The sequence below is a fragment of the Manacus vitellinus genome, unplaced genomic scaffold, assembly GCF_001715985.3.
Source record: "Manacus vitellinus isolate BGI_N305 unplaced genomic scaffold, ASM171598v3 scaffold_4_pilon, whole genome shotgun sequence".
Classification (NCBI taxonomy): domain Eukaryota; kingdom Metazoa; phylum Chordata; class Aves; order Passeriformes; family Pipridae; genus Manacus; species Manacus vitellinus.
The window spans coordinates 22,290,903-22,315,999 of record NW_021940604.1 but is presented as its reverse complement, the minus strand read 5'-3'; the positions used below and the strand labels follow the sequence as shown (position 1 = coordinate 22,315,999).

The following is a 25,097-nucleotide window of genomic DNA, read 5'->3' as shown; positions in this document are numbered from 1 at the left end:
GACTGAAATTTATTATCTTCAGCCTCAAAGCCTATTACGATGCAAACCTGCTCAAGCTTGAGTAGGATACATAGGGATAATATTCTTTGACTAAAACAACAAATGCTTAAAAGTTGCCCTTGTTAGTCCACAAATTTGGTTTTATACTGACAAAATGTTTATTTTATCATTTATATGAGTCTTGAGGAACCGACACAATCAAGAAAAATGAGGCATCTAAGAGTACAGCTACCTGAATGGGATTTTTTGTAACTCACCATCTTCCACCCTTAGGATTGTGCCCCTTTTTTCCAAGGGCATATACGAAGACCTCTTTTGACAGTTTGCTTGCCCCAGATAAATTTTGTGATTAAAACATAGTAAAAATCCACAAATAAATCACAATTCCCAGTTAACCGTGTATCAGCAAATACTCCAGCTTCTCACACCTTAAATCTTACAGATGTGATGTAAGTATATGTATTTGTTTTTGGTTTAATGGCACTATGTTTTTAACTTAAAAAGATCTATCTTAAATAAGATAGGTGCTCTACACATCAGTCATATAAATAAAAAATATTATCATAAAAATAGACTATTTAATTCTCTGTTTTCCTGGTAAGGACTGTACAGTTTTAACCCTTTCTTAAATTTGTATTAATGTAAAGCATCTACTGAAAGCAATGATTGAGAATATGAGAATATTTTTTTATTGTTTTTCAATGAGCATTTTATGCTGGTTTAGTCTAAAAAATGTAAAGTTACCTTTTTCATGTGAGGTTAGAAATTTAATGTTTGTATAAAATTAGACAAGCTAGTCCAGTGTAGTTTTCTACTGAGCTGAGTGCATTTTAACTGCATATAGCCATACGACATGTTATACAGCAAACTTGTACCAAAAAAAGAACTCCCTTCAGCAAACTAAGGGAGTAATGCACCCCCCCACAAAGTCTCCTACATTTGGTAAAAGAGAAAAATCTGAGAAGTTTAGGATTATAAAACATTGCATTTTCCTAAGTATGGGAGGCCACAAATTATTTGAGAAAAAGAGAGATCTTGAATTATAGTTGAAATGAGGTACAAACCTTATTGGGACACCTTGTTGGATTTCAGATGTTCCCAAATACATGATATATAACTATGTCAGAATTTTAATATTAAGGTTAAGATATGTAATATCTCACTGCATGTCTGTAAGTCAGTACATTAACCTTAAGGTTCTTTTATGGCTATTTATGTCTTTAATCCATCAAGTTTTTTAAAAGTTAGAATACTTAATAACATTGTTCTGGTTTTGGCTGGGGTAGAGTTAATTTCTTTTTCATAGTAGCAAGTATGGGCCATGTTTTGGATTTGTGCTGAAAAAAAGTGTTCTTAATATAGAGATGTTTTTGCTGCTGCTGAGCAGCGCTTACACGGAGACAAGGCATTTTCTACTTCTCATAATGCCATGCTGGTGAAGAGACTGGAGGTGCACAAGGAGTTGGGAGCAGACACGGCTGGGACAGCTGACCCCAGCTGACCAAAGGGATACTATACAGCATCATGCTCAGCTTATAAAGCTGGGAAGAAGAAGGAAGAGGGGACATTCAGAGTGACGGTGTTTGTCTTCCTAAGTAACCGTTTCACATGATGGGGCTCTCCTGGGGGTGCCTGCCCATGGGAAGCAGTGAATTAATTCCTTCTTTGGCTTTGCTCACATGTGTGGTTTTTGCTTTATCTGTTAAACCGTCTTTATCTCAACCCATGACTTTTCTCACTTTTACCCTTCTGATTCTCTGTCCCATCCCACTGGGGCTAGTGAGTGGCTGCGTGGGATTTGGTTGCTGGCTGGGGTTAAACCACCACAAAAATAAAAACCATCCAGTTGCCAATGTGAAAAGAAATTTTTTGAGCAACATGTAACTTTTAACACTTTTAATTGTACCTGACCGATCACTCAGGCCAAAAATTGGCCTCATTAAATGAGATCAGAATCTTTACCACACTCTGAAGGATTTGAAGAGTGGAAAAGGTGAAAAAGTAGGTGTTTGATCCTTTTGGCAGCATCGCTAAACTAATGTTTTGAAAGGAAAAGTAAAATTGTTAGCAAAATATCTGAAGAAAAAATTTCTATCTGACATCTTACTGGCTTTCCAAAGATAATTAAGCAAGTGGGCTTGGACAGCAGAAAGGATTTTTCAGCCTCATCTTCATCAAAGATGTCTGTAAAGGGCTGAGCTTGTTTTTCCTCCTGCGAAGCCATGTATTATCTAAGACTGGGAGAAAAATACAGTAGTTACATATGTGTAAAATGACTTTCAAGTGGAACTGAATTACAAGGTAAATGGCTTTGTAAAAAAAACCCACAAACTGTTATAAGAAGAAAAAGCATTTAGAGAATGTACACAATTGAGAACATACCCATTACTAAGAGAAAAGCCACTTGTGAAAAATAAGAGCCTGTCGGAACTGCCCCTGACCCTCAGCTGGGACTTTACGGCAGCTGATAACAACTTTTTCCGGACTCTCAAACTGCCTGTTGCTCTTTTTTAGTTGTTTCATTGCCTGGTCCTTCCTGCTCCAATTACCACACAGTCTCTCTGGTCCCTGAAATGTACGGTGGGCGTGCTGAGACCTTCGCTTTTGAGCTTCAGACACAGAAGACCCCCGTCATGGTCAGTGGGACCACACGCAGGTACATGAATAAGGCTTTGCAGAATCAAATCACGGTTCATAATCTGTCCACTCACAAATCCCAGGTTTTCCAGGACTGCCAGAAGCCGCACATCCAGTACTATACAACGAATTAAAACCCAAACAAACTTCTAATTAAGGTAAGTTGGAAGAAAATTTGGGTGGGCCTTTCACACAAAGGGAGGCCAAAAATGTGAGGAGCTTGTTTAAGCTTGTTTGAAGAAGGCAAAAAACCCCTCCAGCTTTCTTTAGAGGGCCACTTCAGTCTCACCCATACCGCCCCAGTACAACCTCCATACAACCCAGTACAACCCCACAAAACCCCCAGTCATTTTTAAATTAAATAACTGAATTTTTAAATTCTACTGAGAACCTGAAAAGTCTGAAAAAAAAAAAATCTGAAAAGAGTCTTGAAACGTCAAACTGAAACATTCAGACACCTTCGCAATAAGTATTTTAATATAAAAAAAAAAAGGCCTCCACGTGCGAACCAACACCCGATTTCTCTCACGGGAAACGCACCGGCTGAGCTTTACGTGCCGTTCCCCGCAGTTTCGCCCCTTTCCAAACCTTCACAGTTGAGGGTCAATTTCCAAATTCACAAAAACACCACAACCAAAGCAAAGAGTTAAACCAGACAGACGGACACCCTCCCCGCTCCCAGGACCATGTCCCGGTGGGCGCCTCCCTGGGGTCGGATCGGAGGGGCACTTACATCGCACGCGCTCAAGGCCTGAGCGAGGGCGCCGCTACCTCCGCGCGCGCTCCGGTACCCGGGCAACTGCCGAGCCCCGCCCCCTGCACCTGGCCCCGCCCCCAGGGAGATGGAGCCCCGCCCTGTCAGGGAGGGTGAGGCAGAGGCCCCGCCCTCTGACATTGGCCCCGCCCCTCAGAGGCGGGTGAGGCGGAGGCCCCCACGGGGCTGCGGAGCTGTTCCTGGTGCTGACCATGCTCCCCTCGCAGGGAGCGCGTCCCGGTGGGAGCAGCGGCTGCGGCTACGGCTGCGGCCGCCTCGCCCGCCCCCGGTGCCGCTGCCGGGAGCCGCCGCTGCCGAGGAGCGGGCGCGTGACGCTGCTCCCCCGGCCCCTCCGGCAGTGGCGGCGGCGGCGCAGGCGCGCTCCCTCTCCCTCCCGTGGGTGCGCCGGCGCGGTGGCGCGCGCGGGTACTTCCGGGTTCCCCCGTTGCCGGGGGTGTGGTCCTAGCTCATTCCCGGTGTGTCCCCCCCACTCTGACGGGGCCTCATCGCCTGTTTCCTGCGCTGTCCCCGGGCAGCCCCCGCCGCTCCCGCCCCGGCCCTGCCTCGGGGCCGCCATGCCGGCGGCGGCCGTCCCCCTGATCAGCTCCGTGCAGAAGCTGGTGCTGTATGAGACCAGGGCTGTAAGTAGCGTCCGCCCCGCCGCCGCTCCCGGGGCTGGGAGTGTCCTGGCTCCCCTGGCGTGCTGGCTCGGCTCTGCCCGGGGCTGCTGCCTCGGCTGGGCTGTAGCTTGTCAAAAACTGCTCGTTGCCTTCCTTCTCTTTTGCCGAGGTTTGGTTCGTTTTGGTCACATTCAAAACATCCTAATAACTTTAAAAAAAAAGAAGAAAGGAAAAGAAGTGTTTAAAGTTCTTGCCTTCACCGTGTCTGAGGCTCGTGACTTAAGCGAAGGAAGGGCCCCTGACACGCAGGTCAGCGGAGGGCCCTGCGGTGCTAGGCGCTACCAGGGTGGCAGGGAAGGCTGGGCCTTGCTTGTTGTGTCGTGTGGCTGTGTCACACAGCCAGGCTCACAGTGCTCACTCGTGCCAGGTGGAGTTAAAACTGGGCAGCTGAAGGTGTCCAGAACTACAGATTTCAGATTTGAATTAAGACTTTAAGCAGGATGGCTGAAGTGGTTACCACTCCCACTGATCTGTTTGCTACTTCTGGCAGATTTCAGTCCTCCTCGCATGAACGGCTGGTGAAAGGGTTTCCAGAGTTTTCAGTCAAAGATTTTTAGCATTCCTTATGTCCTGTTGTGGAAACTGTAAGGATGTGTTATTCACAGTACTTCTTTGCCATGGGCAAAATGGATTGGAGGCTTAAGTGGTAATTTCTGCTTTAGCCATGTGATGAGCAGCATGTGAGTCAGAATCCAATTTCTTGATGTAAACAGCCTAAGATAATACCACTGTGTTTATTACTTTAACTCCAAATCAAATTTCTTTGTGTAGTTTCCCTTGTTTTATAGTATGTTGTTTTTTTTAACTTGAGGTAGTTTTGGATGGGGTCAGGTACCATGGCTTTAAATGCAACAATTAGCTCTATTTTAAGTTCAGATGTTATCTGTAGTGATAACAGAAAGATATTTTGTACACTGAAGTCAGTGTTGCCTCCTGGAAACTTACCAAAATGGCATGGATCTGATGAAGGGGATGCAGTTTGGTCTGCCTGAATAGTCTCAATATGAAGAAAAATCTGACTTGCAGCTTTTGTTCTGTCAGAAGTAGGTTTGTACTTTTGTGCTAATTCCTCATTAAACAGCCTGTGAAACAGAGAAGGATTAAAGCATGCAGAGTTAACAGTATAAGTAAATAAAAAAAATGAAGTTTACACTCCAGAAAATCTTTCCAGAATGTTACTTTTTTCCTATACCTGAAGGAATTTTGATGGCTGCCTTATTCATCTTTCTCACTGTTGCTGGAAACGGCTGATTGTTGTTTTATTTTCAGCTAAATTATCACTGTGTGTGAGGAGGGCAATGGGAAAATGTGATTTCTGAATCAGGTCCTAAATTACTGAATTTGGTTGTTCTTGGCTCATAACTCATGCTGCCTCTCAGCTGAGTTTTGGCTTCTTGTGACTGGCATGCATGGATATCTGGCCTGCTCCTCTCTGAGCTGTAAAACTCAGTTCCTGAGAGACAACGGGGGGGGGGGGGTGTGCAGGGTCAATATTGTGCTTTGGAGTTCTGTCAGCTTGCTGCAATTCTTTAGGTGTCTCAGGTTGATCCTCTTAGTTTGGGAACCACAGTCTTTTACATCTGGCCAGTGGTAGCTGGCAGTACCTACCTGAATGGGTGTGTTTGTCCATGCTCTGTTCTATTCAGAATTCAGTAAGGGTCAGATCCAGCAGTCCTGATCACTCCAGGAGGCAGGATGGTTTCCATCAGCTAGTAAAGGCAGTGGTTTGTGGATGAACGTGTGCCATTTGAAATGTCTCAGCTGAGCAAGGGTGTCTCAAAGCTGTTCCTTTAGTCACTTCTTGTGAGTGATAGAAATGGAATGTTTTCCCTGAGTATGGTTATGTTCTTATTTAAAAAAATAAAAAGTGTGAATTAAAGCACATTGTGTTTTGATATTCAAATTCTAGTCCTTTTTTCAGAAGGAAAAATACAATAGGAATCATTTTGATGTGATTATACAAAAAGAGTCAATGCACTTAATAAACTCATAGACTGAGGTACATTAGAAGGGACTTCTGGAGATCATCTAGTCCAGCCCAGTGCACAAAGCAGCTTAAACAAGAGCATGTTGCTCAGGGCTGCATGCAGCTGAATTTTGAATACTTCCAAATACATAGATTGTACTGCCTTTGCAGACAACATGTTCTGAGCTTGACCACCCTTATTGTTTAAAAAAAAAGTGAGAAATTCCTTATATTAAATTGAAATTTTGCCTGTTTCAAGTTGTATCCACTGAATCTTGTTCCATCCACTTGAAAGAATTTGTCTCTGTTATCTACACCTTCCCATTACATCAATTTAGACAGTAGTAAGATGCTGCCAGAGCTTTCTGAAGGCTGAACAAACCCAGTTCTCTCAGTCTCTCCCAGTGCATCATGTGCTCTGTCCTCCGAATCATCTGGGTAGCTCTCTGCTGGACTCATTCACTATGCTGATGTCCATCTTGTGCTGGGGAGCCCAAAACTGGACTGGAGATTTGAATAGGTCACGGTTGCCGTTGCAGCTGATTCAGTGTCACATTGGGCTGCTGACAGAAGTTCCCACTTCTTCTCCCCGAGGTATCCCTTGTGTGATGTCCTTTGCATGAAATCTCATAATCATGCAGTTGCCAGCTCTGACAGTCACTGGTATGGCATAAGTGTCACCCAGACATAAAAATCAGTAGCTTTCTCCTGGTTTGGGGTACTCTTCTGATTTTCCTAAGGCCAAAGGCTTGCTAGATTGAGCATATGGGATCCGGAGTTGTATCAGATACAGGGTAACATGAAACTGTATCCTAGGATTCCTGGTGGAGACCTTTAGTGGGCAAAGAAGCAATGACTTAAGTTGTCAGCAGTGGGAGAAACAGTGAGGTTTACACTGGTCGTACGACTTATTTCTGTAAAACTCCTCTGTATTAAAGCAGGAAGAGATGAAATGGATGAGAAAGTAGAAAAAGTGAAAATGGTTTAGGGAGGGGTTTTTTATTTTTTTTGTTTTGGTTTGGTTTTTTTGGTTTTTTTTTAGTTAAAAATATAGTAGTATTAAGTCAAACAGGAAAGGCTCTGGTAGTGTTATTGGAGTCAAATGTGAGACTGCTAGAGGTGTGGAGAACTGAATTCACAGTGTCAATTGAATCAACAGAGAGTGAAATTCTATATTTTCTGTTAATGTTTATATTTAGGATACTTGCTAAAACCTACCTTTTAAACTGATGGTTTGGGTCAGTAAATGCCATGGAGATGTTAACTGTATCTCCTGTTTGTCCTGGGAAATTGAAGGCTTGTTTAGAAGGTTGTATTCAGATCAATGTCAATTAATTTTCATTTTATGCATATATTGTTGCTGAAAGGCACACCAGAGGGCACTAAAGATATTTCAGCACTATGACTAATAAGAGATGAAAGATATTTTCCTCCCTTTTTCAGAAGAAGATGGAACTTTTGTGTATTCCCCCAAATGAAGCCCACCTGAAAGCTGTAGGTTAGTTCATTGGAAATTATCATTTCCCTGAGGCAGTGTGACATTGAACAAGTCAATTTGTGTCATCTCTATAAAGGCATATCACTTACCTATCTTTCAGGATATTATGAGGCTTAATTAATAATATTTTATTCTAATCAGGTTTTTCTACAGTCTCCATCTCCACAGTATTCAAATGACTTGCACAAGCTTATTAAGGAATGTGACCTGCATAGATACCTGTAGGTTTTTCTGCCCTTTTTTTCCCCAGGGAAAACTCTGTGCATTTGTTTTAAATTTAATTTATTTTAATAATAATAAATGTAAACATTGTTATGGTAACAAAACCAAGGTTTGCTTATTTAATGCTGAACTTAGTCTGTGATCAAATCGGAGAAACTGTAATGTTGAATATGACTTTACAGAAATAGCTGCAGAATTTTTACTGAATTAGGAAGTGGACTGATTCATATAGATGGTTATCTGGTACATTTAGAAAATATTGGAAGTAGTGAATAGCTGGACAACCATTAGATATCATAACTTCTAGCTAGAAGTGGCTGTGAAATTTGTTCTCTCTGTAGCAGTTTCATTAGCAGAAGATGGCCCCTTTCAGCTGACCGTCCTATTCCCTGTGTCATGGCTTTCTAGGAATGGTAATTATGTAGTGGAGCAGAGGATGGAGTTTGCACAAGAAAAGGAGTTTTGTGAAAATCAGGAAAGCTCTGTTTCTGTCTTAAATGTCTTGATATACTGACAGATATATGGCAATAAAATAGAGAAACTTAATTAACTGGTGAATGTGGGATCTGAGAGCATTTATGAGTAGGGCAGGTACTTGGTGGAATAGCAGTAATGAGAACACCACAAGTTTTGAAGAATGTGTGCCATTCAGGAAGAACAAAAATAAAGTTCAAAAGTGATAGCACCACACTGTATGTGAAAGATGTGCCTTCAAATGTCTGCCTAAAGTTGTTCTGGTAACATATTTTTGATTTCTTTTGTCCTGTATTGTCCTAGGTGTCATCATTTAATCACTAGATTAACTGGAGGGAGATAAACTTGGAGATTTGATTTTATTGTGAATCCACCTTTCTGGATGGGATGGTGATGAGGGGCTTGCGGATAAATGGTTGTAAATTGATGTATTTAAATGTGAGGATTCTATATAAAAAAAAAGGTATTTATTTAAATGTAACAAAGGATGAATAAAAATAAGCATCTTCTATTGCTATTTTTTATTATCAAAAATAAGTTTGTTATAGCCCTAAAACTAAATGGACGTTTTTCCTTGTTTAAAGTAAGAATTTACTTTGAGTATGAATGTACTGAACAAGGGGTGAAAACCAAATGAGTAACAAGAATGGGATTACGAAAAGGGAATCAATCAGTGTTGAGATAGAAATAAAATTAAATATACTAAACAGTGGAATGAATGTAAATATTTTCAAGTTGCTCAAGTCAAGGGTGGTGCTGTGACTGGAACATGACAAATGGAATATTTAATGCATTATGAAGTCCCACACATAATTATCCATAGGAAAGTAATTGAAAATTGAGGCAAATGACATAAAACAGAGTCTAGACTTACAAAGGTGCTATCAGATTAACCTGGTTGTATTGCACATCTTCATCTAAAAATTAGATGGCCTTATGTATTTAAATCAAATCTTCTGTGGAGGTGCAGTGCCACAAGGAAAATCTCTGGCTTTGTTATGGAAGGAGGGAAGTTAATAGATAAATTAGTGTGGAGTGAATGAGGAATCATCTGATAGGGATGATTTTTTTCAATTGATGATGTACTTCAGCATTTTCAGTAATGTTATTAGCCCAAAATGTGGGCCAGCTCTTATTAGACTTTTGAAATACTGGAAATAAAGAGGATAATCAGAGCACAAGAAAGCAAGAAATTATGTTGACCCTCGGGAATAGATAATAATTTGAAATAGGATGGCATACTATGAAACTTTATGTACCTTATGATAGATTACATACCAATAAAAGTTTATTGGTTTATTGGTAATATAAATTTGTCATGTTGAAAGTGCTTCTTTTGAAGAGTTTCAAAAGATTACGGGAAGCAGATGGCATGCCAATCCAATTTTTGCTCTTTTCAGGTATCTCTCAGCTTCTTATCTTCCTTTCTTCATGTCATTCTGCCAGTTTCTGTGAGAGATGACAGACCGACACTTCCTGAATTGCTTTAGGTTCTGTAGAAAGAAAGAACATAGTGGAGTTTTTGCTGTATCTTACATCGAGGTGTAATTATGCTGTGATTCCATTTTAATTGTCAATAAATTACATACATTTTCCCCAGGTCAAGTCTGTTTTGCCCATAATGGTAAATCTTAGGCAATCTTTCTGTCCTCACCTTGACCCATCAGCTTTTCCATCTTATTTTCTGTGCCTGTCCTCTTGAGGAGGGAGAGCAAGAGAGCGGCTGGGTGGAGGTCTGGCAGCTGGACAAGGTCAATGCACCATGCTTCTTCAGGGCTTTGTGTTTTTAGATATATCCATGGTCCTAACATGTATCTTTTGCAAGCATTTTGTTTAAGATTTTAAGGGTTTTCTTTATGCTCCTTGCAGATTTAAAATTGGCTGTGGTAGTGCGCTTTTCAAGTAACTTTTAGTGTATTTTCACTTTTTTTTCTTGCCAATTAAGCTGTCTGTAGCTTTTTAACTGAGAAGTGAAAGAAGTTTTTTGCAGTGCTAACATTTCTTAATGCTAATTAGTTTATACAAAGAAAGAAAGAAAGCATATTTTCAGACCAGGAGTTATAAGAAGTAATCTTAAAGAAAAAAAATATAATAAAAAAATTGTGAGCAGATTGTTTGATTTCAGAACTATTATCTTGCCATTAAAAGCAACAATTTGCAGTAAGAAGTTTTTTATTTTGTTTAGACTCCTTTTAGAAGATGTTTTGTTTGGCTTGGCTGAATCAAAAGATTGATTAAAGAGGGTGTAAAGCCTTTCAATTAGATTGTTTTGGTTAAAGCTAAGTCCCAGGTGGAAGTGACTGATGATTATTCCTATCCTGTAGTTGTTTAGTGATAATTGTGCAATACATTAAGCTTCAGTGCAGATCTTGTAGCTGCATGGTGCACTGCCTTGGTTGGTAAAGCGCTCTTGTTAACAAGTTTCAGCGAAGGCCAAGGGCAGACTAAACCTGGAAGCAGCATGTGTCACCTCAGGTGATGGTTGAAGGGCTCTGGCCAGAGCAGAATGAGGGAGCCTACACAGTTTCTACTTGTGTACTGTTCTCCGGTAAAAGTACTTTGGTCAAGGTTGTCCATTTATCTGAATGCACTGGCTTTGCTGTGGAGTTGTTTGAGACAGTTGGAAAAAGCTTAAATTTATTCAGTTCACCTTAGTAATAAATGGAATGAGATAATAAGGATAGAAACTCACAGAAAGGTTTCTGTTTCCGTAGCTTACCTGTGGATTCTCTTTTTTTTTTTTACTGCAATAATTTCTCTTAATCAAAAGAGTTGTAATCAATAAGCACATTTTAGCTTTTATTAATTTTACAATTATATTGCAACCTCAGAAATTAATTTATTTTATGTTACATTCTGAGTGTTGATTTGGTAGTCTTTATACTTTCCTAGTATTCATGTGATGGTAAATTTAATTGTGGAACATGTCACTGATACGGTTTTATTTGTACTCCATGTCATCCAGTAAGACAGACTTATTTATTCATTAGATGCATAAATTAGGTAGCATAAACAGCTAATGTTGAAGTGTCTTTTTTGTATATTGTCTTGCATTGTTAGTTTTCATACAATATTTGTTTCCCTTTTAGATCTTGTAAATCGAATATGAGTTGGCATATCATGCTGTTTTTCAAGTAATTATGGGGTTGGTTTTAGCCAGTCCTGAAAATTTCCCAGATAGAAGTCTAATTTTGGGTTCTTAGTTTTGAACACTAGTCTAAATTCAAAAGTTTTTGCAGATTACTTTACTACTTCTTTATTACTTCCACAGGAATATCCTCTAACATGCAGTGGATAAGATTCCCATTAGCCAAATAGAGATTTCCCAGTACCTGGCTTACTTTAAGTCCCTTGACGCTCAGTTTTGAGGCTGTTCTCAACTGACCTTACTTAATATATTATACAGCCTATCTAACTTAAAACCCGTAAATTAGTCCTTAAAGGACTTCAAAGAGAGCCTGTTAAGTACCATTAATTATGGTAGTTGCTTCCATGGTCTGCAGATACAATTACTCCTCCTCTAATCTAACTCTGCTGCGGTTCTAAGCAGCAGCTGCAGCAGCGCCTAAAGCTGGCCCTGCAGCTGGGCATAACCCACTGTAGCAGCTGCTAAGGTGATGCAAGTGATGCATTCCTCATAGTACTTCTTTATGTTTTATCAGTTCATTAAAATAGAAATGGAGAAGTATCCAGCTGAACTTCCTTAGTAATAGCATTTGCAACCTCCTATGCATCTCTCTCTCTCTCTCTCTCTTTCTCCCTTCCTGTGTGTCATGTGCCGTGTTCCAGTTTTAAATGTGGTCCTTGGTACAAACAGCTGTTTGGATAAGCATCTTAAAGTTGTGCAGTTCTGTTTTTATTCAGGATTATTTGTTGGTAACCATAGGTGTCACTTTGGGAAGAAATTGCACTCATTTAGCAGTCTGGATGGACATGGTGAGGCATCCCTGAGCTGTGTTGCAGTATTGTGGGCTACTTAAAATTGTTTAGCTTTAATTTTAGTTTTAATTTTAGTTTTCTACAAATAAAGAAGCAGCACTCTTAAAACATAAGCTAATTTATCATGTGTATTACAGATGAAAATATTTCTCTCTGCCCATTCACCTACTGCTGCCTGAAGAAAAAGGTGGTACGATGGCATGGTCAAAGGAAGTGTCTGTCTTGGTGTTTCTTGCTGGTGGATGATAACAGCGGAAGAGCTCCATCCTCCACCTTTGTGTCATTTAGTGCCATGCACTGTCATTATGATTTCCCTCCTGGGAAGCACAGATCTTGGCACTAAGGGATCTCCTGCTGAGGCTGCTCTCTGAGGGGGCAGGCTGGGGAGCCTGGCTGTGCACAGCAGCACATCGCTGCTAAAAAACCTGTAGGAAACATTTTCCTGTGCCAAAGTGCTGTTTCAGAGGCTTCAGTGAGGGAGTACTCTGATGGAATATGACTTTGAAGGGCCTTCTTACTATCATTTACGAGTAAAGAGCAAAACTTGACACTCAGTAAGCACTGTAATGTCAGTGTACTAGGTGGAGCCAGAAGTTGATGCTGTTTCCTTTATGCTTTTATGGCTTTCAAAGTTAAATATTTTATTTTCTTTTTTAGAACTTAGTGGCTATGTAGATGCTTTTGTGAATTAAGGGAAGCCGAAGAGGGCTTTGAATTCTTCTTTCACCTTAAGTATTTTGGCTGTAAAGATGTTTCTTAACATCTAATTGTATAAATTATGAAACTGTGAGGTTCATATAAATGTTATTATTGATTTCCTCTCTCACATCTGAAGTCCATGTGACTTCTAAAGTTAAGAGCTGACTGCATAGATCCACATAAATTTACCATGCTTTCCTACTAGGCTAAGCATTATTAATGAGTTACACCTTGCTGTGTGGTAGCACCACACTGATTAAATGAGTTAGTAAAATGAGAGCTGCTTTTAGCAAGTCAGTCCTACAACCTGTGCTTGTTTATTCCTCTAAATGTAAAAATTAATTTATAGTTTGATTCCCTTACATGAGAAATGGACATATTATATGTTTATCTCTGGTCTTTCTTTCATATTTTAAATGTGAAGTAAAGCTAGTATTTTTTTAAACAGTAGTATTGTTAATCAGCAAATTTGAGTATGGTGGAGGAACATTAATGAGAAGTCTTATCATATCAAATATGAATAAAAATTAAAAAAAACTTGTAGTACTGAAGTGCTGAAAATTTTTCTGGGTTTAGTATGGATCACGAAAGACTAGTTGTCAGAAATAGTTGACTACAGTGTAACAACATTAGTTTTAGATCATGAAAAGTTACAAACATATATAAGCTTCTGCTAAATTTTACAAAGCAAGTGGGAAGACAGTAATGGCTGGGGCAGGGTGCCGTTGGACAGTACCTAGTGTAAGTTATATTTTTGCCTCTCTAAACAGGTTTCACCTTTCTTCAATTTCTAATTTTTTTTCCCTCCTTGTACAGAAGAGTGGAGGAGGTCTTTTAAGTTGTAAAGGCTGATTGTATATAAATGTCCTTACCTAAAGTATGGTGACTAAACCAGTTCATTAAGAGTCCATACAGACTATTACATACTTGTTAGGTGACATGGATCTAGTCTAGAAGCTGTGTAAATGGCATTGTTGATGCCTTGTGTTACACTGGGCTCTGGTTGCTTTATCTTGTACAATATTCTGACATTTTTTCTTTTTTTATGTAGCGGTATTTTCTAGTTGGAAGTAATCCTGCAGAAACCAAGTACCGTGTTTTGAAAATAGATCGCACTGAACCAAAGGATTTGGTTATAATTGATGATAAGGTGAGTGTATTTATTTTGTTGTGTTGGTTCATTATTCCAAATAATACTGGCTACTTGTTGATAGCACTGAAACAGGAAACAGACGATGTAGGGGAGGCCTTTAGTTTATTGTATATTAAGTAAATTCTGCTGGTCTCTGACATGAAATAACATTTAACTACCAAAGCAGTAACTTAAGTGACTTTTTATTTTAAAGCATGTGTATACACAACAAGAGGTGAGGGAACTTCTTGGACGTTTAGACCTGGGAAACAGAACAAAGATTGGGCAGAAGGGCTCTTCTGGGTTATCTCGAGCTGTCTCTGCTTTTGGTATTGTAGGTAAGTGTTTTGATTGATTTTATAAAATCTTTTGTTTTCTTGGGAGGTGAAGCTTACTGTGTCATGCTGTATATCTTTCTGTCTCCCCTTGATTTTATTTATTTTTAGAACTGAAGAGGATTTAGAGATTTTTCATGCTCAGAGATAGGTTTTTGTGTACTTTGTGAAAACGATGGCCAGTACAGGGGTGATAGTTCTGCTGTAACCAGTCTCTTTGTCACTAGGGGAGAGAACTAGGAAATAGCCAAACTCTAGAAACTTGGCTGAAGATCTCACCAAACTCAGCTGATCTTAGGATACAAATTATGCAAGCCAGGTGGAACCTGGTTCCTGAAATCCAGAGCTCACAGAATACTTTTAAAAAAGAAAATGGAAATTGCCATTCTTTGTTAGGCTATATTTCTTTATCAGACACTATTCAGAAAGAAGACTTAATTTTCTTTTTGGTTAACTTTTTGCAGTGACATATTTAAAGATTTCTTTTTCATGTTTGTTTAGCTGACTGGCACATCAACTGAATTTTATAATGCTGCTCAGCTGTCCATAATCCTGAAGCATTGCTTCGATGATTTAATAGCTTCTAACTTCATCTGAAAGTCACTACTTTCCTGCCTGTTATCTGATACCGAGGTCAATATATTGATGGGTGATATCTCTAAAGTAAATGTTAACGTGTGCTGTGGCAGGCCTCAAGAGTACTTTGTGGTTTATTAGAGTCAATATATACCTGAACATCTAAATCTGAAGCTACAGAGAAGCTGGAGAATGCAATTACTCTAAAAGATGCCCCTGCATTTTGCTTAGCAATCAAAACATAATAAAAATTTTATTCCAATCAAAAGTGGCAAAATAGACTTTCTTCTGTATTCTTTTTGCCCATGAAGCATTTTGGAATTTATCAATGCATCCACTTTTCAGAAATTCCTCAGATGGGGCTTATGTTCCTTATTAATTTAAGAGTATTCATAATGTGGGTAAACCTAAAGAAGCTGCTAACAGTTTTGCAGCATTGGGGTTTTTTTGAACAAGCCATCACTGCTCACTGTCTAAGTACATGATAATATATTCAGTTGGAAACTGGTTGTGATCAATTAAAATTTCGCATCCCAATTGTATGATTGTTTATATGTACTCTTCATAACAGAAGAGTTTCTATTCTGTAGCTGGACAAATATATTGGCCAACAGATATGGGATATGTATTTCTAGATGCCTTTTTAGAAGTAAAGCACTCTGTAACAGATTATATACTTCCAAAGTATATGGTTTAGACATCTTCCAGTCTAGATTCTACCTAATCATATCTGTATAAACATGTAATTTGAGAGAATGCAACTGGTTGTTTATTTCTGCCTCTCGACTCAGGTGAGGAGAACAGGGCTATTTTTTGTAAAATTGTAAAGGACAGCTTTGTTCTGTTCTGTCCTGTTCTGTAGTTATTTTGTTAATCAGATGCAGTACATGCAGTGCACTCAGAATGGGGGTGCTAATAAGCTGAGTTCTGTTTACTGTATAGTGTTTAACAGTAGAAATTGCTTTTAAAGGGAGGGAACCAGGCCAAGGAGAAAGGCTGGGTTCCTTATCAGGTTCCTTATGTTTGGTGAAATTCAAAGGATAGAGGCTATTCACATCAGTGATTTTTGTACCTGGAGGATACAGGCAGAACTGTGACTACTATGTAACAAATGAAATTCAATAATCTGACTGCTTCAAATGGAAGATTTGTTTCTTACTGTCAGCAGGGCCTCCTGTCCTTGTGCAGGTGAGAGCGTTTTTCCAAGGGGGGCTAATAAGGTAGAAGAAAAGATTGCAGTTCACTCAATCACATTGCAGTCTCCAGCAGTGACAGGGAGGAAAATATGTGCTCTGCTCATCCTTCTTCTCTACTTTGTAATGCAAAGCTAAAAGAGCTAAAAGAACTGAATATAAATGCGAGTAAAAATGTGAATTGTGAGTGTCCGTGTGTGTCGTGTTGTCATTCCCCATCATGGACTTCACTAAGGTCAGGTGTGGTATCTGAGAGAGGAAATAGGAAAAAAGGATTACCCCTGATGCTCTGAGTGGCTGATTCTGGGGAGATGCTGCTTTAATCACGGAACTAAATTCCCTGTTAAGAAGAGAGAGCACAGAGGTGTTGTAATACCCACAATTCCCTTTGCTGTTCTCTGTCCCTCCCCAGCAGAGAATACATAAACCTGAAAAGAAAATTGGAAATTTGGATTCTTCCTTGTCCTGGAAAATTAACCTTTTGGTATCTGAAGTAATTAGAGTATGCCTTACTCTGAAAAATGAGAGTTCTATAAAAAGCAAATATAAGTACTCTAAGTAGACAGAAACTTACTCCAGATTTTCAGTGTCTTAACTCTGCTACCTAATATTAAAAATATGCACAGTGGAAGGGAAAATAAGCAAAAACTATGTACTTCATTGATTAACACTTACTGTGGGTGAATTTTAAGACTGTATGTCTTTGTATATATATATATCATGGTATGTGTGTATATATATGCACATTATACTTGTAACACTAAGAACAAACAAAAATTATATGAAGTCTTGAAACAATTCTGATACTGTTTTTCTAAATATGTTTTATCAAGTCAACCCAAACATGCAACTAAAAGTATTTTAATGCTGTTTTGACAGGTTTTGTCAGGTTTTTAGAAGGCTACTACATTGTATTAATAACAAAAAGAAGAAAAATGGCAGATATTGGAGGTCATTCAATATATAAAATAGAAGATACAAATATGATCTACATTCCAAATGACTCTGTAAGAGTCAGTCATCCTGATGAGGCCAGGTAAATAATGCTGGTAATCAGTGTGTACTTTTTGAATATTTTCTAAGTCATGTATAACTGCAACTAGAAATTTCAGTAATGGATTCCTTTGTATTAGTATGTTATTAAAGCCTTTTTGTCTTACTTGGATGGAAAATAGGCTACAAGTGCTGTGGCCTCTGACCTGGAGAGTAAATACAACTGTTACAGTCTTCTAGCGTTTTTCGTCCGCATCTCCATGTCACCTACATGTCAGAGCTACAGCTTAGCAAATCTGCAGGAAGCATCAAATATAAGCAATGTTCCTACAAGGGCAAAGTAATACTTATGCTGGTTTGTATTGTTTGGGACACTGTTCTTTTTTTAGTAGCTCTAGCATGATGTTAATCTCACCTGAAGAGATCTTTTGTGCCCTTCAAAAAGTGCTGAATAGATCATTAAATGATTCTGTGCTGTCAGAATCTTGCGAATGTTGCTGTTGTAAAGGGTGATGGATTGACTCACTGGTAAGTTTAGCTGCTTCTTTCTTTTTGGGTGCTTTTTTTCTGAAGACAGAAATTTGAGCCTTTGATCATCAGGGAATCTTGTCTGAAATGTACAACTGTGTCATAGTGGTGTTTTTATCAGGCTAAGGTAACTTTACTGCTATGAAATACCAGGCAACTGGTATGAATAAACTGCTTTTCAGTCTGTACCAAGTATGAATAGTCGAAAAATGATGGCTTATGATAAACTGATGGTAAATATTAAAAGAGCTTCCACTTTAAGGTCAGATTGATCATAGACCTCAGTCTCCCCTCTTAGTGTGCAGTGGATCATAACCTACATATTTATGTCAACCATTTTATCATTCATAGACAGTGTTATAGTTTCTTATGGGAATTTGCAATGCTATGTCAAGTTGAGGTAGATATTTTTTTCTTATTTATTTGAGAATAACTGAAAAATTTTATTTCTTGTATAGTATTGCTAAGAGTTTGTTTGTTTAAGTTCTGAAAAATTGTGGAAAATAGAACTACAACTTTATCTACAACTACCTAAAGAAACAGAGTATGTCCATGAGAAGACAGTAGATTTAAAAAAAACCCCAGAGCTATTTGATTTATTTAATCCAAATGCTGACATTCTAGTGAAATTACCTGTCAAAACAATTACAGTAAGATAGGAAGGGAACATAGAGCAAGAGTCAATATTTATATGTAGTTTAATTTCTAAGATCCTCTGAATGACTTCTTGTGGTCTATCTTGTTTGAGTAATAATTTTTCCTATAACTTGCATTATTTCGCTAGGTATCTGAGAATTTTTCAAAATGTGGACCTTTCTAGCAACTTCTATTTTAGGTAGGTATTAGTTACTGTTCCTTTAAAAAAAATGTGTGCTTATACTTGCTGTAAGTTAAGGTTTTGATTTTGATACCCAAGATCCTTAGGTTGATATTCCGGGGAAATAAGACACATGATCATGCTGCTTGTCCATTTTTGTCTGTGTGTTTTGAACCTGCTTTCTCCTTCAACCAATTAGTTAGGATTTTAGTTTCTATTAGGTTAAAAAATAGAGAACTATTAGTGGCTTGGTAAAAAGTTGGCACTGATACTGCTGTTTTCACTGACTGTTTAGTCTTGCCAGGGTATGCAGAAGTTCTGTCTTGGAAAATTATTATATTTCAGGGGTTTACTTGTCCTGTCATTTTTATTTCTTGATCTCATTTTCCGAAAATAAACCTTTGCCCTGATTCAGAAATGAAGATAGAGGAAATAGGTCCTTATTTAAGATATACCCTGTATGGGATATATCTTTCATAGGGTCTTTTAGGCATTACCAATTCTCTTGCTTATTGTTTCATAAATGCTGTACCTAAGACAAATTTCTATGTCCCAGCTACTATTACATGAGATTTTTGGGACAACAAAAAAATGGGAGAAGTGTGGTGATAAACCTGCCAATAGTAGTTAGAAGACCCAAAGACTTTAAAAAAATAAACAAAATAAATCCCTCTTGCAAATATCAAAAAGTGTATTAGTCTAGAAATGCTTCCTCTTGGAAAATTAAGGCTTTTTGTCACAGCTGGATCTATGAAGACAAAACCTTCCAAAGCTTTATATGTATTTCATGCTTTTGTATGGGGAAACTCTTTCACAGTATAAAACCTGAATTTTTTTTCCATGCTTTGTCTCCCAGCCCTAACATTATATAACTTCCCCCAGCCCACTCCCTGTGCTTGGAGATGATGAATTTGTGCTGTTTCTGTGGTTGTTTGTAGAGAGGGAAGGAGAAACTTCTTATATGACTCTAACACATTTACCATAAAATGAATCATAAAATGGTTCAGGTTGGGTTTGGATTTAAGTTCAAAAGTCATGTTTAGTTTTCAGTTATAAGAAGAATATATAAACACATTTTCAGCCTTTGTAAACTGGAAACAGTTGCTATATTTGTAATGCTTCTTTTGGAAATCATTTGTATGATTTGCCATTATAGAATCAGAACCCGTGTATCTTGTTTAGAAGTCTTTTCTAATGGAGAAAATAGTACGGTGTTAAATGTAAATACAGATGGAGAGTAAGGGCTTCCAGAAAATTCCTCTGCGTCTACAATTACTAATAAATGTTAACTGTCTATCAGTTACAGCTATGATCTATCTCACTCGCTTCAGTATAATCTTACTGTCCTGAGAATGCCACTTGAGACATTAAAAACTGTAACAACCCAGACCCGGCAAGAGAGTTTTGATATATTTGAAGATGAAGGACTTTCAACACAGGGGGGAAGTGGTAAGAAAATACACCTAATTAAGCTGATGTTGTTGCTCGTGACTACATTTAAAATATGTTCCACTTAAGTTTACTTCTGAGGAACATTCAGGCCTTCTGTTATTGGTCAGTAGTTTCCTAGCAGTGGTGAGTCAATAAAATATTTTGTAAAGTGCCAATTACAGACATTTTAATTTGAGTAATGCAATTTCTAGAGTTGTATAATAATTGTTTTAAGTTACATTGCAACTCAGGGAGATGATTGAGCATGCTGACGTTTTTCAGCAATTGATTACTCAGCTGACTTGTAAGTCTCCCAGTAGGAATGAGTTACAAAGAGAAGGGGAAGCAATAACTGATTAAGTACTAATAAATCTTTTTTGTTTCATGTTGGAGAATACTGGTAACAGAGAAACTGTGTGAAGTTAGTATCATCTTGATGTAGTAATCCCTGTCAGGAAGTCTGAGAAAAATTACTGATTTCAGTTGAAAACTACAGACTTCAGTTTGGATGTAACATATTCCTAAGAGTGCCAAGATGAGCAACCAGACAGAAAAACTACTTTCTCTTCCTTTTCCTTCGTACACATGCACACAAAGTTTCCTCTGAAATTCTTAATATTGGATTTTATTCTGTTGAATGAAACCCCCACATATATATCAAGATATCAGGAATTGGTTATCAAATACTGCAATGTCAGAAAGGACCATTAAGGAGTGAAAGGAGCAATAATTCCTCCTCTGCAAAGACTCTTCATCTGCAAGATTCTGCAGGAATCCCTACAAGCACATCATCTCTTCTTTGTCTTTGTGAAAACATTAGGAAATTAAGACAATGCCATAAGCAGTGTGTGCTAGTCACATATCTGTTCACAGAATATGTGAAGACAGTGGCCTGTTCTTTAAGAACTAATTCTTCCCAAAGTAATGCTGCTAGCAATAAGAAAGAGGACAAACTGCTGGCTAAGTGCTTGTGACCAGGTTCTTCTGAATGTGTTAACTCCTTCATCAACAGTTTGTTCAAAAGTTGCATTTTCACCTGCATTCTAGTAGGAAATTCCTCTTTTTCCTGCAGGAGAACATTTGACTGCTGTAATTGTCTGCTATAATTGACATACATATTATGGCAATATAATTCCTCCTGCCAGAAATTTCATTTGAAAAAAGTATGCAAAAAATATAGGAAAAGAGTTCTTGTCCTCTTTCTTCTCTTTTAAGTTTCAGATTTCATTCAATTCCCTCTACCACCATTCATTAACAGTTATAATCTCGGTCCTGATTTTTGAAAAAGACTCAGGTTCCAGATCTATCAGAAATGGAATTTTAATTTGCAGGTCTGCAATAGCTGTGTTTTTTTGCTGTTAGTGTAAATTAGGAAAACCACGCTAAATTATGTGAAAATGGATTGATGTGCTTTTTGTAAAGGGGAACAGGGTTATGCATGATCTTACAGAACCTAGTGGGTAACTTCAGAGGTGACCCAGAATTGAAAATCTTGTTAAGTCCTCCTGTAAGAGCATTAACTGGAATTCACAACTTTATTTCCCTTGTTATCAGATCCCTTTGTGCTACTGTGCAAAGATTTCTTTTCAGTACTGAAGTATCAGTAACATCTGTATGAAAGCACTTAACCACGACAGTGACTATAGCAAAACTGCAAATCCTCCTAAATGCTGGACTTCAGCATGTGCTTTATCTGTTTTTGCCAAACTTCAGGGCTGTGAGTAAATGATACACTGAGCTACAGTCAAGAGAAAATCAAAACAGAGATCCAATGATCTGCATTTTAAAACAGTCCAGTGCAGGTAAACTTGTTTCTTGATTGCTAAGCATTTTCATTGGAACAACCTCCTAGGTGTCTTTGGGATTTGCAGTAAACCTTACGAAAAGTACGTCTGGAATGGCAAGCTTCTGGAAGCAGTAAGAGATACTGTTCATCGTGACTGGCTGCTGTATATTATTCATGGATTCTGTGGGCAATCAAGTATCCTTTTACCGTTGCAATAAATGTTGGTTTATCATTTTTTTAAAAAAAGTTTGAACATTGAGTTATTTCTTTGTCATATAAATACCGTTCAATTTTAGAATTATTGTCTGGCTTTTATTTTCAGTACTTTTCTAGGTATTATGCTAAACAAGAAATGTGATTATGCTCTTATAACAAGGCCTGACAGGTAGACTGCATTTTCGGTGAGGCTCTGTTTATAAGCATGGTGTTTAGCAGTTAAGAGCTTGAGAGGATTTTAAGGCTCAGCTGTATTTTTTCAGATGTTTGAGGAAAAACTGGATTGCTGACATAGAAATGTTCGCTTACTAATCTTCTCTAAAACATTTTTTAGTATCTGAGATTTGCAGAAATGCTTTTATTTACTCTGTTTCTGTGAAGATGATGATAGAACTTCAGCTCTGCTGTGTGAAGATCACTAAGATATCTGAAAGCCTTTTTTCTTGACTATATATTATTTTAAATGGTTACATGGGTCTATGTATATTGCAGCAGGAGGAGAAAAAACCCAAATGTATGTCACAGTCCAAAGAAATGTCATCTCAACATCTTACATGATAAGAATTCAGTGTATTACAATGACATTCTAATTTATTCATCAACAGTATCATGTTAGTTTAAAAGCCTGTCAATAAAATTTCTAGGGGGAAGGAAATACAATTATGAAGTTAAGGTTAGTGATGTCTGCAAAATTTAGTTTTGCCTTTTTAAAATTGTAAGGCTATTGGTCATTGGCTTAGTCCCCAGGCAGAAAGTTAGATCTGTTTTTATATGCTGCTATTTATTTGTGGTCTTACTTAAACAAAGTAGTAGCTGTGGATCTGACCACAGCAGCGTTATGCCTGCAGCTGCTTAATGTGTGAGCAAATGCCTTCTTTCCTCTTCCTTGCATCTCCCTTATGCTAAGGAAGCGATAGTCACCCTAGGCATCTATCTGTTTGTTTTTAGTAAAATATAAAAAGCCCATAAAAATCCACCACTGCATCTGTAGCCTGTTTGCCTCTGGCTTCCAGTTGTTGTTATTTAAGTAGTTGTGAATTTATCTATTTTTCCACACAAGTAATTAGAGGGTGACTAATATACTTGATCTGAAAATAGAAGCTCCCAAGCTTTAATTCCAGTATTCACTAAAGCAGCATCTGCAGTGTTACGTGTATCTTGTACCTATTTCACCTCCGTTGGCACTTCATAAAATAGAAATGCGTCTTCTCATCTGTATGTTGTGTATGTGGTTGATGTATTGTAATGTAGATTCCCTTGTCAAAGTTCTTAAAACTGATTGTTGAAAAGGACAATGTTCTCTCCCAACTGCAAAATAAATCGTGATACTCATCACCGTTAAGGTGATTTTAGTAAATTAGCTATTACAGTTCCATACACCTCTGTTAGAATTTATTTTTCTTGCATAAAGTAAGTGAACAAAAAATTGCATGTGGCACTTAAACCTTAACTTCTCTTTCAAGAACTGTTAATATATGGTCGCCCTATATATGTCACTCTGATAGCCAGAAGATCAAGCAAATTTGCTGGAACACGCTTTCTGAAACGAGGATCAAACTCTGAGGTAAATCAAATATGATTTTGGGGGTTGTTTCCCCCTGCCTCCACAGTATGAAAGCTTGAGTTTGACTGACTGAAGAATGGAAATGGTTTAGAGGGTTATTAGGGTTTTGGCTATAAATTATGCTCTTAGATAACGTTATCACAGGTATCATTACGTTATTAATTGAGATAATGAAGTTGTAATAGTAATAAATTTAATAATTCTGAATTGGCCGTTGTTTTGGTTTTTTTACACTTAGAGATAATGTTATTTCCCAAACAGAGGAAAAAACCCCTTGATAATACACATTTAGGGACAAATAGGAATTTAACCTTCAGTGTTGTTCTCACGACTGTGATTAGGTATCTTACAGTTTAATTGTGCTCTGTTTGTAATGATCAGTTCTGTGTAATGCAGGCAGCTCTGAAGTGCGTTGTGTCTACATCATATGTGTATTTCTCTTTGGTTTAGGGAGATGTTGCTAATGAAGTGGAGACTGAACAAATACTTTATGATGCTTCAGTTATGTCATTTTCTGTGGGGAGTTATTCTTCTTATGTTCAGGTTCGAGGATCTGTCCCTCTGTACTGGTCTCAAGATATTTCGACTATGATGCCTAAACCACCCATAACATGTATGTACAAGTTATTCTTTGTGATAGATGATGGGTAGTGCTGTGACCTAAAGAAAGATCTGAGAGAATAAGGGAAAACTGAAGTTGCAAAAATGAAGTAATTGTCTATGCACTTGTGCTTTGGGAAGCCATAACTTAGGATAAAAAAAAAATTAGGAAAAAAATCTCCATCTTAGACTTCACATTCAGAAATGGAATACAAAAAGTTTCTACTTGAAGATGAGAGATTTCTTTGTGCTTATTTTGTGTACAAAGTTAGCTACATTTGTCTTAGTATTGGGGATAAAATATTAAACCTGTTGAAAATGGTGGAAAATGTCTGGGCTAAGATTAATGGGGCCAGAATAATTGTTCTTTGTAAGTATCTTGTGAAAGTTTAAAAAGTCACCTCCAATTTGGAAAAGGGAATTTTTTTTTGAGAGGTTTTGCATGGAAAGAGGGGAAAGTATGTAATTGTATCATTACTACCAGATAATTAGTATGTCTTTTGTGAAGAGTACTTGTAAGGCAAAATGATTGCTTACTATCATCCTGAATATATGTATTTGTTGCAGTGGACCAAGCAGATCCTTTTGCACATGTTGCTGCTCTTCACTTCGATCAAATGCTTCAGAGATTTGGCTCTCCTATTATTATATTGAATCTTGTGAAGGTACAATATTTTGAGTATGCTTATTTCTGTAGAGTCTCTCTGTAATTCTGGTTATGTTTGAAACTAATATTAGCTTATAAATGGAATATTTTGTTCATAAATCCCATCCTACATGATTTAGTGCATAGTTGCTTCCACTACAGCCTGCAAAAAAAAAAAAAGTCCCACATTTACAGACTTCTTACTGTAACCTTTCACTGTTGTTTTCAGATTTTTGCTATTACCCTTTACATGTAAGTCCGAATAAATTTATCACTAAATTTAATTTACCACTAAAAAATACCAAAATATAATGATTCCATGCAAAGCAAGGTTTGTAGACTTCTTGACAGAGGTGGTTATTTGAAATATTATGGTAAAGACTTATCTTCTGTTTTTTGCTTCCAAGACTC

At 37.9% G+C, this 25,097-nt stretch overlaps 2 protein-coding genes across 3 annotated transcripts in view; one reads left to right on the top strand and one right to left on the bottom strand.

Annotated features, from left to right (window-relative positions):
* Positions 1 to 2,232, bottom strand: part of AK9 (adenylate kinase 9) — a 58,260-nt gene extending 56,028 nt beyond the window's left edge. Inside the window, exon 1 of the mRNA XM_018078365.2 lies at positions 2,108 to 2,232. Coding sequence (XP_017933854.1) covers positions 2,108 to 2,224 — 117 coding nt within the window. The 5' untranslated portion in view covers positions 2,225 to 2,232. The remainder of the gene's footprint in view (positions 1 to 2,107) is intronic.
* Positions 2,233 to 3,932: 1,700 nt separating this feature from the next.
* The window catches only part of FIG4 (FIG4 phosphoinositide 5-phosphatase), a 60,082-nt gene continuing 38,917 nt past the window's right edge, over positions 3,933 to 25,097 (top strand). The window contains exons 1-10 of one of the 2 annotated variants that reach the window (XM_008927852.3): positions 3,933 to 4,032; positions 13,921 to 14,019; positions 14,216 to 14,339; positions 16,985 to 17,141; positions 18,411 to 18,461; positions 19,744 to 19,892; positions 21,727 to 21,855; positions 23,340 to 23,440; positions 23,891 to 24,053; positions 24,608 to 24,705. In XM_008927852.3, coding sequence (XP_008926100.2) covers positions 3,967 to 4,032; positions 13,921 to 14,019; positions 14,216 to 14,339; positions 16,985 to 17,141; positions 18,411 to 18,461; positions 19,744 to 19,892; positions 21,727 to 21,855; positions 23,340 to 23,440; positions 23,891 to 24,053; positions 24,608 to 24,705 — 1,137 coding nt within the window. In that variant the 5' untranslated portion in view covers positions 3,933 to 3,966. Of the gene's footprint in view, positions 4,033 to 7,516; positions 7,536 to 13,920; positions 14,020 to 14,215; positions 14,340 to 16,984; positions 17,142 to 18,410; positions 18,462 to 19,743; positions 19,893 to 21,726; positions 21,856 to 23,339; positions 23,441 to 23,890; positions 24,054 to 24,607; positions 24,706 to 25,097 lie in introns of those variants that run through there. The other variant, XM_018078264.2, reaches the window with a different exon arrangement.